Source organism: Odocoileus virginianus, chromosome 9 (genome assembly GCF_023699985.2).
Source record: "Odocoileus virginianus isolate 20LAN1187 ecotype Illinois chromosome 9, Ovbor_1.2, whole genome shotgun sequence".
In the NCBI taxonomy this organism is placed as follows: Eukaryota; Metazoa; Chordata; class Mammalia; order Artiodactyla; family Cervidae; genus Odocoileus; species Odocoileus virginianus.
In genome coordinates, this window is record NC_069682.1 from 61,350,029 (window position 1) to 61,362,648 (window position 12,620).

The 12,620-nt window shown below is 48.5% G+C and overlaps 1 protein-coding gene across 2 annotated transcripts in view; it reads right to left on the minus strand.

Annotated features, from left to right (window-relative positions):
* MTCL2 (microtubule crosslinking factor 2) overlaps nt 1–12,620 on the minus strand; it is a 74,737-nt gene that overhangs the window by 21,768 nt on the left and 40,349 nt on the right. The window contains exons 4-8 of one of the 2 annotated variants that reach the window (XM_070472592.1): nt 10,717–10,779; nt 8,870–10,054; nt 7,396–7,542; nt 5,889–6,071; nt 4,471–4,701 (exon numbers count right to left, since the gene is read on the minus strand). In XM_070472592.1, the coding sequence (XP_070328693.1) occupies nt 4,471–4,701; nt 5,889–6,071; nt 7,396–7,542; nt 8,870–10,054; nt 10,717–10,779 (1,809 nt within the window). The remainder of the gene's footprint in view (nt 1–4,470; nt 4,702–5,888; nt 6,072–7,395; nt 7,543–8,869; nt 10,055–10,716; nt 10,780–12,620) is intronic. The other variant, XM_070472593.1, reaches the window with a different exon arrangement.

Consider the following 12,620-nt stretch of genomic DNA (forward strand, 5'->3'; position numbering starts at 1 on the left):
GTGCCTGGACAAGCTTTCTAAGGCAGTAGGCAAAGGTCAAAAGGAGAGATGTGGCCTGAGGGCTATAAACCCTGGTGACTTTGACGTTAAGGGGTCAGTTCAGGGAGAAAAGGAGGGTCCAGCCAAAAGGAGACTGAGAAGGAGCAACCAGTGAGGTGGAAGGAAAGCCAAGAGAATACGGTGTCCTAAAAACCAAAAGAAGCTTCCGGGGTCAGGGCAGGCACTGGGAAGTATGTGCGAGTAGAAGGGCCTATGTGAGTAAACACCCAGTTCCATCCTTGGTCACCAGTATCTAAACATACAAACTTTAAAAAAAATTACTTATTTTATTTTTGGCCATGCTGAGTCTTTGTGGCTACATGTCAGCTTTCTCTAGTTGCAGTGCCTGGGTTCCTCCCTGCAATGGCTTCTCTTGTTGAGGAGCCTAGGCTCTAGGGTGTGTGAGCCTCAGTAGTTGTGGTGCACGGGCTTAGCTGCCCCGTGGCATGTGGAATCTTCCGGGACCAGGGATCCCATGTCCTCTGCATTGGCAGGTGGACCTAACCACTGGATCACCAGGGAAGTCCAACATACAGACTTCATTATCTGTATACACAGGTGCACAATTCTTTCTCTGAAATTCTTTAATGCCAGGTGTGCTTGGAATTCAGAATGAATTGGGATGTAGGAAGATAATATGGTACCCACACTGCATATTATATAACAGCCCCATCTGGAGTAACACCCTGTGCTCACCAACACCAGTTGTTTCCTCTTCAAACATGTGAATACTAATGAAATGGATAAATAGAGGTTTTGCTGCCAAATGAATATCAGGTCAAATTTTTCCATCTGAGTTAGACTCAACAAAACAGTTCTTAGAATTTCTGGATTTCAGAACTGAGGACAAGGAATCAAAGATCTTTATCTGTACTAGAATGGGGGTAGTACTTGTTTCCAAATCATAGGGTATGCGTAAAAGTGAAATGCAATTATCCACTGAGAGCATTTAACACAGTACCCGGGACACTATAAATAGTCAATATATGAGGGTTATCATTCACATACCCAGTTTTAATTCTGCATATGTGGACATATATATTCTTTAAAAGTATGAATATACATCATTTGCTATTTGTATTCCTGGGCCCTGGGCCCATGCATCTGAGTGCGTGCATGCTCAGTTGTGTCCAACTCTTTGCAACCCCATGCGCTGTAGCTCATTAGGCTCCTCTGTCCATGGAATTTTCTAAGAATACTGGAGTGGGTTGTCATTTCCTCCTCCAGAGGATCTTCCCAATCCAGTGTTGGAACCCGAGTCTCTTGCACCTCCTGCGTTGGCAGGTGGATTTTTCATGAACTGAGCCACCTGGAAACCCCTTATTTTATAGTTATATGTATTTTATTATGCATTTGTATATACATATTTTTATACACTGGGCTTTATATCATATTTTATATGTGTGCAGATATACATATATTTTACAGTATGGGTGGTTGTGCTTATTTCTTATTAATTATGTCTATTTCTAGCTATTCCCTTCTAGGTGATCTTCCTGACCCAAGGACTGAACTCGGGTCTCCTGCATTGCAAGCAGATTCTTTACTCTCTGAACCACCACGGAAGCCCCTACACTTATTTTTTACTTATTTATGTCTATTTCAGTTAGTATGTTTCTATTTATTATAGGTATATCATTTCATTTTCTATGCTTATACCTTATTTTTCTCCTAAAGTAAGTTTCTGTTTCTCTGTTATCCCAGTACATTGAAATGGCTAGAAAGATTTTCACCAAATATGGAGAATTTGCTTGCAACAAACTGATTTAAAATACAGGCTATATGGCCTGTAGACAATTCATTTTGGGGGCAAAACATCTTCCCTAGCTACCAAAAATGGGCTTCAGCTATGGAAAACAGTATAGAGGTTTCCCCAAAATTTTAAAATAGAACTCCTATATGATCTAGCAATCCCACTTGTGGGTATATATCCAAAGGAAATGAAATGTGGATCTCTCTGTGTTCACTGTGGCATTATTCACAATAGCCAAGATACAGAGACAACCTGAGTGTCTGTCTATGAATGAAAGGGTAAAGCAAATATGACATATGCACACAAGGAAATATTACTCAGTCTTATAAAAGAAGGAAATCCTACTATTTGTGATAATATGGATGAACCTGGAAGACATTATGCTAAGTAAAATCAGCTAGAGACGGAAACAGAAATACTACAAGATCTCACTTACATGTGGAATCTGACAAACTCATACAAGCAGAGAGTAGAGTAGTGGTTGCCAGGGGCAGGTGCAGGGAGGAATAGAGAGTTCATGGGTAAGAGTTTCAGTTTTGTAAGACAGAGTTCTGGATGGTGGTGATGGTTGCACAAGAATGTGAATTAATGCTACTGAATTGTAAACTTAAAAATGGTTAAAATTTATGTTATATATATTTTACTATAATTTAAAAAATAAATTTAAAAAATTATTTAAAAAAACAAACCACACTGGGCTTCATCCAGAGGCTTGTGTGGGACTTCCAAACAGGTGGAGTGGCCCTAAAGCAGACAGTGGTGTCAAAGAGTAGTACCCAGGGGTGGGGGGAGGCTCAAGAGGGAGAGGGGATATGTATATGTAAACAGGATTCATGTTGTTGTAAAGCAGAAACTAATACAATATGGTAAAGCAATTATATTCCAATAAATAAATACATGGATAAGATTTAAAAACAAAATAGTAGTGCCCAGGTGTCACAAAGAGTGATGCTCAAGGGGCAGCCATGCTGGGCTTTCAAGGTGCTTCTCATAGGGGCACCTTTGGGTCAGACACTCCCAGACAAGGCCAGCAGTGAGCATGTCCACTGAAGCTGGTCAGCAGCGCTCTCTCGAGGCCCTTCAGGAGTAAGTGGGTGGCCTGTGAGAAGAATCATGAGCTCTGCTGGGGGAAGGGGAGGGAACACTTGCTACAGATTCAGGTCTGACCACCATCCCCTGCTACTGGGACATTCAGGCTACTCTAGGGGACCCCAGAGAGGGGTACACTGGGATGGCCACTAGTCTCCATTGGCTGTGGAATGAGTAGCTTGAATGAGAGAAGGGCAAAGCCTGGTCTAGACCAGAGGTACCTGTACGCAAAAGGCCAGGTGAGCAGTGCCAATTCGGGTGGATGTGACAGGTATGACATCCTTACCTCTCCCCTTCTCCCAGTAACGTGATCGCGCTGGCTGATTGTGACAGAGGATGAGGATCTAGGTCAAGGATCTGAGGTCAACCTGTAGCCTTCACAGGCTGAGGGACCAACGGGCCACATGAATCATTCCCAACCTTCACACACTCCCAAAGCCCCACTTGTCCTATTTCCTGCCACACCCAAATGCTACCTGTACTATCACTGATGCTTTTAAGTCAACCTACTCTTTCTAGTTAAATAAATAAATAAATGTAAAAAAGGAAGGTGAGCGACTCCTCTGTTGGTCCAGTGACTAAGACTTCAAGCTCTCAATGCAGGGGGCCTGGGTTTGATCCCTGGTCAGGGAATTAGATCCCACATGTTGCAACTAAAGATACTGCATGCCACAACTAAGATTCGGCTCAGCCAAATAAATAAATATTTTTTAAATAAAATTAAAATTAAAAAGGAAGTTGATATTATTACTAAAAATGGAAAGTCACTGTCCATTACCATTATCAAAGAAAACATGAAAAATAAAATAGGGGCTTCCCTGTTATCTCAGTAGTAAAGAATCTGCCTGTCAATGCAGGAGACATGGGTTCGATCCCTGATCCAGGAGGATTCTGCATGCCTGTTAAGCAAAAGCCAGACACAAAAGACTAGAGTCTTTATATGAAGTTTCAGAACAGGTGAAATTAACCTATGGTGTTTATGAAGCCAGAATAGTGCTGACTGCTGGGATGGGCATATCACCTGGGGAACTGGGGAACCTTCTGGGGCACTGGAAATGTGCTCATTGTAATCTGGGGGATGCTATACTATGTATCGGTGGGGTGTATTCTATAAAACTTCATCAGCTGTACACGTAAGATGTGTGCATTTTACTGTATATAAATTATACCTTAAAAGATTAAAAAAACCATTAATATATATCATATTTGCATATACTGCAAAAGCAACAAAACTAGATCATTAAGTTCACCCAGATACAGTTGCCAGCTGACGACTCAGGCTTGTTAAAAAGGGAAACCAACAAATACCAGAGAGGTGTTAAAGACCTACTGGCCCCCAAGGAGATTTCCTCCTGGAGAGGCTGGGACCAAGTCTTCCCCACGTATCCCCAGCAACTGCCACAGCACTCAGCGAAGAGCTGGCTGTCAACAAACTGATGCTGAATGAGTTAATGAATGCAGGGATGGAAGCTGCAAGCTGATGGCTCGGATTTGAGCCCGAGGGTTGTGTTGACCCAGCTGGGTGCCCCTTCCCCTCCTCTCTCTTCCATCCAACCCCCACCCCAGTCCCAGTCCCAGGGGAACCATACCTCAAGGAAGTCATCCCCCTCACTGGGCAAAACCTTGCCCTGCCGCCAGCGCTTGAGGAACCACCTGAGCTTCATGAAGAGCAGGAGGAAGTTGTGCTTGAACTGCTGGGACTCCTGCACCAACATGTTCTTCTCCTGGCTCCAGAATTTCTGCTCCAGCCTCCGCTGTAGGCTCAGACTCTGGAGCTCAAACTCGCGCCGCAGGAGCGCCCTCTGCTGGTCCTCCTTCAGCTGCAAGAGGGACCAGAGCATGAGGCGCCCCAGCTGTCTCGGGGACCCCGATTCATCCCATCCCAGGCCTCAGATAAAGGCAGAAATTGCATGTGGTGCCTAGTGGTGACCCTGCTGGGGATTCTATCCCTAGCAGTTCATACTCCAGGGAAAGGAAACTCATAAAAACAGCAGCAATCACAGTAATCAGTGAAAGCGCTGGGATCTGAAACTGCTCTGTCTGATTATAAAAACACTGGCTTTATCTAATGAGCCCAGGTGGGCTTCCCTGGTGGCTCAGATGATAAAGAATCTCCCTGCAGTGCAGGAGACCCAGGTTCAATCCCTGGGTCAGGAAGATCCCCTGGAGAAGGGAAAGACTACCCACTCCAGTATTCTTGCCTAAAGAATCCCATGGACAGAGGAGCCTGGCAGGCTACAGTCCATGGGGTGGCAAAGAGTCAGAAAAGACTGAGCGACTAACACTTTCACGTTTTCACGATGAGCCCATACGAGCACCAGTGTTTCAGGTGGACTCTCACATTTAATGAGGCACCTGGGAGGGTGAGTGATGACGGCAGGGAGGGGTGACCCAACGTGCAAAGCAAAGGCCATGCTGGGGGTGAGGAAGGCTGACATTAATACCCTAGGAAGCAATGAGGTATCATGGCTCAGAGGGAGCCAATAACCTGGATTAAAATCCCAGCCCCACCTTGCCCTGCAAGTAGAATCCTGGGCAAAGCACTTCAGCCCTCTGGGCATCAGTTTTTCTAGGTGTAAAAGGGGGACACTTCACAGGGGAAAACATGAGGATTAAAGGACATGATGTGTGGAAAGTGCATTGCAATTCTAACATACAGTAAGGGCGTCATAAATGATTTCTACTAGCAGAACTACCATCTTGATTACCAACTAGGACTGTGGACTTTCTAATACAGAACTTCAGCTCTGAGGGGGGCAATATTTCATAGACAGGACACTGAGGCCTCAAGAGGAGACAGGATGGGCCTCAGGTCACACAGACAGTTCGTGACAAGCCCAGGATTCCAGCCCAGCACAGTTAATGCATAAGCACCCGCGCAGCACACAGGGCAGACACAGGCTGCCCCTCACATGCTTGGCTCTGAAAAACCCAAGGACCACCAAGGTTTCTGCCTTCAGTTTAGGGAAGAGAGGCTGCAGTAGGTGCAGGATAGGACCCCACCCACCTGCACCATTTTCTGATTGAAGCTTTCGGCCTCCTCCTTCCGGAGCTGCCGCTCCTGGGAGAGCTGCTCTTGCAGGCCCCGGAGGCTGTCGTGGGCCTCGGCCAGCACCAGCTGCAGCTCCTTGATCTGGGGTCGAGATGAGGGACATGGATGAGGAGCAGGGAGAGAGCAGGAGGACAGAAACTGCAGTCGAAGGATGACAGTCAGAGGAGAGCGAGACAGCAGGAAGTCAGACCCAAGCTATCCTTCATGTATACTCCAGGCATGATGGCAGGTGTCTACTTCAGTGGGTTGTCATGATGATGAAATGAAACGGTGCACATCAAATCTAGCTATTATTAGAATTTTAACTTGACACTTTCTGGCGAAAATTTATTTGAAGAAAATAATATACTATGAAAACTAAGTGAATTCACAAAAATGTTCATCTCATTGTTTATAACTGTAACAATTTACAAACAGCTTAGGTAAGTCAGGGATCAAACATATGTGTTTAACGGGTCTATACTTATGTAAAAATCCATTCAACTGTACACTTAAGGATAGTACCCTTGGTCATTCCCTGGCTGTCCAGTGGTTAGGACAACATGCTTTCACTGCCAAAGGTGCAGGTCAGGGAACTAAGATCCCACAAGCTGAGAGGTGTGGCCAAAAAAACAAAAAGGATAGTGCCCTTTACTATATGTATGTTTTTATGCTATATTTCAATAACAAGTTAAACAAACTAAACATTCACAGTAGTTAACTATGTGTTAATCTTGTGATCTTGATTTTCTTTTTCCATCTTTATGCTATGCTATTTAGGGATTCTGTTATAGTTATTTGCTGTTTATAATGTAAGAAACTCCTACCAAAAAGACAATAAAACTCTACATTTTCAGGGGAAATTCTGTTTATAAGGATTTGGAGCTAAACAGGCAAAACAAATCTATCTGGTTAGAAGTCAGGATGTGACTAAATGGGGACTAGAAGGGAAGCTTCCAGGGACAGGTCATGGGCTATTCATTGATCTGCTTGCTGATTACATAGGAGTGTTCAGCTTATGAAAATTACTTGAGGGACTTTCCAGGTGGTCCCGAGGTTAAGACTCTACACTCCCGATGCAGAGGGGCCGGGCTCTGAGGTCCGTAGCCTAGACTTTGTGCTCTGCAACAAGAGAAGGCACTGCACAGAGAAGCCTGCGCACTGCCAGGAAGAGAAGCCCCTGCTTGCTGCAACGAGAGAAAGCCGGCAGCAACGAAGATCCAGCGCAGCCAAAAATAAATTAAAAAAAAAAAAAAAAACTTCCTCAGATGAGTTTATAAACTTCCTGTCATCAGGTCCTGAGAATGGCTCAAACTTCCTTGTTTCTCTTCCAGCCCTTGTTGCCAGGAAGCTTGGAACCAAAGGAAACACTCAGAACCCATATCAACACCAGCTAAGATTCTCCACAAGTCATTCTGTTCTTGAGTCACCTCAGCCACTCTCCTCCTACCCCTCGCCCCCGCTCGTGTGGGCCCAGGCCCACCTCAGAGGCATAGGAATCATTGTCTTCAGCTCGGTAAGGCCTGAAGCTCCGGCTGGGGTCGGACTTGGAGTCCAAGTCGCCGGTGCGGAAGGCCTCTCGTATCCTAGGCTCCCATTCCGGCAGGTCCCTGAGGTCAGGAGGCTGCACCTAGAGGCACAAGCAGAAGAAACTAAAGGTGACCCCGGGGAGGGGCACGTGGGGTGCCGGAAACAGCGCCCACTCCAGGCCCCGGGCTCTGTAGGGGCCTCTGACAGGGCACCCGAAGGGAGAGACCTAGGTGGACTCACCTCCGGCGGCTAGCGCACTGCAACTTCTCCATGAATGTTTTCTGTTGTTGTTGTTTTTTTTAATGAATTAACTTTATTTGACTGTGTCAGGACTTAGGGGCTTCCCAGGTGGCACTAGTGGGAAAGAGCCCGCCTGCCAATGCAGGAGATAAAAGAGACTTGGGTTCTATCCTGGGTGGGAAAGATCCCCTGGAGGAGGGCATGGCAACCCACTCCAGTATTCTTGCCTGGAGAATCCCATGGACAGAGAAGCCTGTATCTATCAGTGATGAATGACTAAGGGAACTGTGGGAGAGTCACTCCATGACGTCACATCCGGTCAGAACACTCAGAACTACTTCTACCTGAGACAGCAAACATAATGGTGAGTGAAAGAAGTCAGGCACAGGTGAGTGTGTTCTGTGTCATTCAATTTATGCAAAGTTCAAAGACAGACAAAACTGAATCGAGAGAGGGGTTACCCTTGGGAGTGGGAATAGAGGCTAAAAGGGAACCCGAGGAGGGGCTGCTGCGGTTCCTGTCATCTTGATGATGACATGGGTGTGCTCACTTTGGGAAAATCCATTACGCTGCACATTTGTGTTTTGTGTGCTTCTCTGTATGATATGATTCAGTAAAAGGTTTATATATGTGTGTGTATACATACACACACATATATAAAAAGTAATAGGGGATTTCCCTGGTGGTCCAGTGGTTAAGGGGCTTCCCAGATGGTGCTAGTGGTGAGGAACCCGCCTGCCAATGCAGGAGACTGAAGAGAGGCCAGTTCGATCCCTGGGTTGGGAAGAAGCCCTAGAGGAGGGGCATGGCAACCCACTCCAGTATTCTTGCCTGGAGAATCCCCATGGACAGAGGAACCTGGCAGGCTATAGTCCATGGGGTCGCACAGGGTCGGGCATGACTGAAGTGACTTAGTACAGCATAGCCAGTGGTTAAGACTTTGCATGCATCCATTGCAGAGGAACCCACTCCAGTGTTCTTGCCTGGAGAATCCCAGGGATGGCGCAGCCTGGTGGGCTGCCGTCTCTGGGGTCACACAGAGTTGGACATGACTGAAGCGACTTAGCAGCAGCAGCAGCATTGCAGGGGTTGTGGGTTCGATCTCTGGTCGGAGAAGTGCTGCCTGCTGCACGGTGCAGCCAGAAAAAAAAAAAAAAGCAATAGGACCCTTGACTGGGATCTCTTACCTGGAAGTCTGAGCCAAGGTCTTTGGCCAGAAGAATCTCCTTGGAGGGCCCCTGGGAGCTCAAGGCGGGCAGTGTGGAGAAGGGCTCTGGAGGCTCCTTGACAGGGCCCCCGAGGACCGAGTCCGCCTTCCTCGTGAAGGCGTTGAGCTCCTGCTGGAGCAGGCTCAGCCGCACCAGGAGGGCGTGCATCAGCTTGGCGTCCCTGGGGCCCTCGCTGTTGTTGTCGGGGGCCTCGTGCAGCCGGAAGTCGGCGCACTCGTTGTCCAGATAGGGGCGCAGGCCGGCCGAGAAGCCGTTGGCGTCGGCCACCAGGACGTCAATAGCCTTGCTGACCAGGACAGCCTGCTCCCGCAGCCCTGGCAGGGCCTCAGCCTCCCGGGTCCGGCAGAGTCGCGCGGCCACGGGCCCCGGGGCCTCGGCCAGGACGGCAGGCACGCACTGGGCAGAGTCGCCGGCCTCGGCGTCGGTCTCCAGCATGGGCCTCGTGCTCTGGCAGGAGGCCAGGTCACAGCGCTGGAGGTTGGAGAGGAGCACGCGGTTCTCATACTGCAGCTTCTTGACCTTGCCGCTGAGCTCGCCGATCTGCAGCTTGGCGGCCGCCAGCTCCTCCTGCGAGGGCTCGCTGAGCACCGAGCAGCTGTCCTCCGACAGCGTCACGTCCAGCTCGTGCTCCGAGCGGTACTTGGCCAGCTCGCTCAGCAGCAGCTTGTTCTGGTCCTCCAGCTCGGCCGAGGAGCGCCGCAGCAGCTCGGCTTCCTCCTCCACGAACTGCAGGTGTCGCCGCAGCTCCGCCAGGCTCTCCCCGCACTCGCCGCCGCCCAATGCGAAGGCCAGGCGGGCCTCGGGGCCCCCGCAGCCGCCGCCGCCGTGATCCTTCATGTCGTCCATCTCGGCCCGCAGGCCGCGGTTCTCCACCTCCAGCTCCACGATGCGGCGGCTCAGCAGGTTGGCCTCCTCCTCCACCAGCTTCAGATGCACCTTGAGCTCCGTCTCTCGCGAGTGGGGGGCGTCCGCCAGCTCCTCCGCCGACAGGGCACCGTCCAGGTCTCCGTAGAGCGAGCGGTATTTGAGCAGCTCCTCCTTCATGCCGTCGTTCTCCTTGGCCAGCTTGGTGAGCTTCTTGCACATGAGCGCCGACTCTTCCTTTGCAAAATGCAGCTGGCACTTCAGGTCGGCGCTGTCCTCCTGGGGCCGGAGGGGGAACAGGGACAGGCAGGAGCCAGGAAAGTTAGTGTTGGGAGGCTCAGCCACACCGTTTCGGGGAGCTCTACCTACTAGGTGCTGGGAACACAGTCTTGACGCTCAAGGCGCTGGGGGTCCAGAGGAGAGGCAGAGAGGCATACATGGCAGCACACAAATGGGGCACACATATAGCCTGAGGAGTCCAGGAGGGCTTCCTGGAGTAAGCGACATTGTGTCAGGGTGACTGTTGCTGCTACGACTACTACCATTGCTACTGTAGTCTTCTCATCTGTAAAATGGGGCAATAACACCGCCCCCAACAGACCATGAAGAGAATTAAAGGAGACAATATATAAAAAGTGCCTGACACCCTGATCATCCAGAACCACTTGAGACTAACTGTATTCTGTGCCTGACCTGTGCTACAGACAGGACTGTACAGAGCAGAGCATGTGAGAACCATGGGCTCAGGGTGTAGTTTGGGGAAGTAAAGCTGGCATCAAAGCTAAGAAAATGAATAAGGGGAGGACGGAGTAAAAACAGGGGAGGGGTGGACACCTCTGGGGACTCCTTGGGCCACTTGGAGTTAAGCCGGGGGCCTTCAGACTAAAACCTGCCACTTGGGGTTATGCTGCCTGAGGCTGGTGAAGGCTAACCAGAAGTACCTGCACCGAAGGCTTCTTGTCCGTCTTCCCCAAGGAGCGCGTTCCTCTTTTCTTCAAGGAGTGCTGGAGGAGGATTAAAAATAAACTGAACTAAAGCTCACAAGGGTGATGCACATCCAAGAGCAGTCATGGTGCCCAGGGTTCCGCTGAGAACCCCTCCCCTCCCCAGCCAGCCCGGCCCGGCCATGGCCAGCCTTGAACAGCACCAACAGCTGAGTTAGAGGAGTCTTAAGACCACCCAGTGACTGCAAATGGAGAGCCAGGTCAGTACTTAAGACGATTCTGAACCCACCTGCCCAGGGTTCCTCCCCTCTCTCGCACCCCGGAATTGTGGTCTAATTGGCTTGAGCCCAAGACCTGGAAAATCTGGGTTTCTGTTCTTGTTTGTCTTTCATTCATTCACCAAAGACTGCCTGAGCACCCATCATGTGTCAGGCAGAGTAAGGCATGGAGAATACAGCAGGGACCATGACAGACAGGGTACCTCAGGGGGATACTGGAGTGTTATGCCCAGATCCTCCCTTTAGTACTAGAGTATTCCTCTAGTCCCCCTTCCAGCGATGGTCACTGGCTGAGGGCAACCACCTCATCCAAGGTCTCGTGCCCTCCCTGTGGGGGCAAGGGGGCAATGGGGGGAAGCCACATTCAATGACTAGTCCATGCCCTCTTCCCACACCAGCTCCAGAGCTCCCCATGGGATCAGCTGAGGGAGTGTGAATGCGCTGTAATTCAGCTTCTCCCGCTGCCTCCATCTCTGATGGTGTTTTCCAGGAGGATACTTCCATAAGCCTCTGCATGCAAATCTACATCTCAGGGGGAATCCTGAGCTCAAGGAACTGGCATTCTAGTGAGAACTTTAATTCAGAGTAGATATTAATAAACAGTAATATTTCTCGTATATTAAGTGAAATAAATCAGACAGGGAAAGACAAATACTGTATGATATCACTTTTACATGGAACTCCAGGTGGCTTCCCTGGTGGTTCAGATGGTAAAGAAGCTGCCTGCAATGTGGGAGACCAGGGTTTCATCCCTGGGTCGGGAAGATCCCCTGGAGAAGGGAACGGTAACCCTCTCCAGTATTCTTGCCTGGAGAATTCCATGGACAGAGGAGCCTGGCTACAGTCCATGGGGTCGCAAAGAATTGGACACAACTGAGCTACTAACACACATTAATAAACAAAATGAATATGGTAAAACAAATCATAATTATATAAGAGGCTTAGAAATGATGAGGAACTGATCTTATTTTTTTTTTTTTACAATGTAAATGGTAGGTTTTCATGCAGATTAAAGCAAAGTAAGGCTCTGATAATCATCATGGTGCAAAAATACAGAAGCAGGGATTTTCCTGGTGGTCCAGTGGTTAAGACTCCATGCTCCCCCCACCCCCCAAAAAAGACTCCATGCTCCCAGTGCAGGGAGCAAGGGTTCTATCCCTAGTCGGGGGAACTAGGATCTCACATGCTGTAGAATGAGGCCAAAACAAAGAAACACAAAACAAAAAAACCAAACACAAAAATACAGAAGCAATAGGGGAAGAAATTGATACATTTGATTAGATAAGCAAATTCTACCTGGGGCAAAGAAATGCTCTAAGAAAAGTAAAAATATAAATCACTAATTGGGGAAAAATATTTGCCGTGTATGACACTGACAAATGGTTAATGTCCTAAATACGTAAAGAGAGTCACAAGATAAAGTCCAATAAACCTACAGAGAAATAGGCTAGAGAGATGAAAACCAGTTCACAGGCAAAGAAGCGTAAATGGCTCCAACCACAGGAAGATGCTCACCCTATTCATGGAAGAGAAATGCAAATTAAAACTACACTGAGATACAATTTCTCACCTATCAGATTGGCAAAAACCCAAACATCTGACAACACATTCTATTGATGAAGT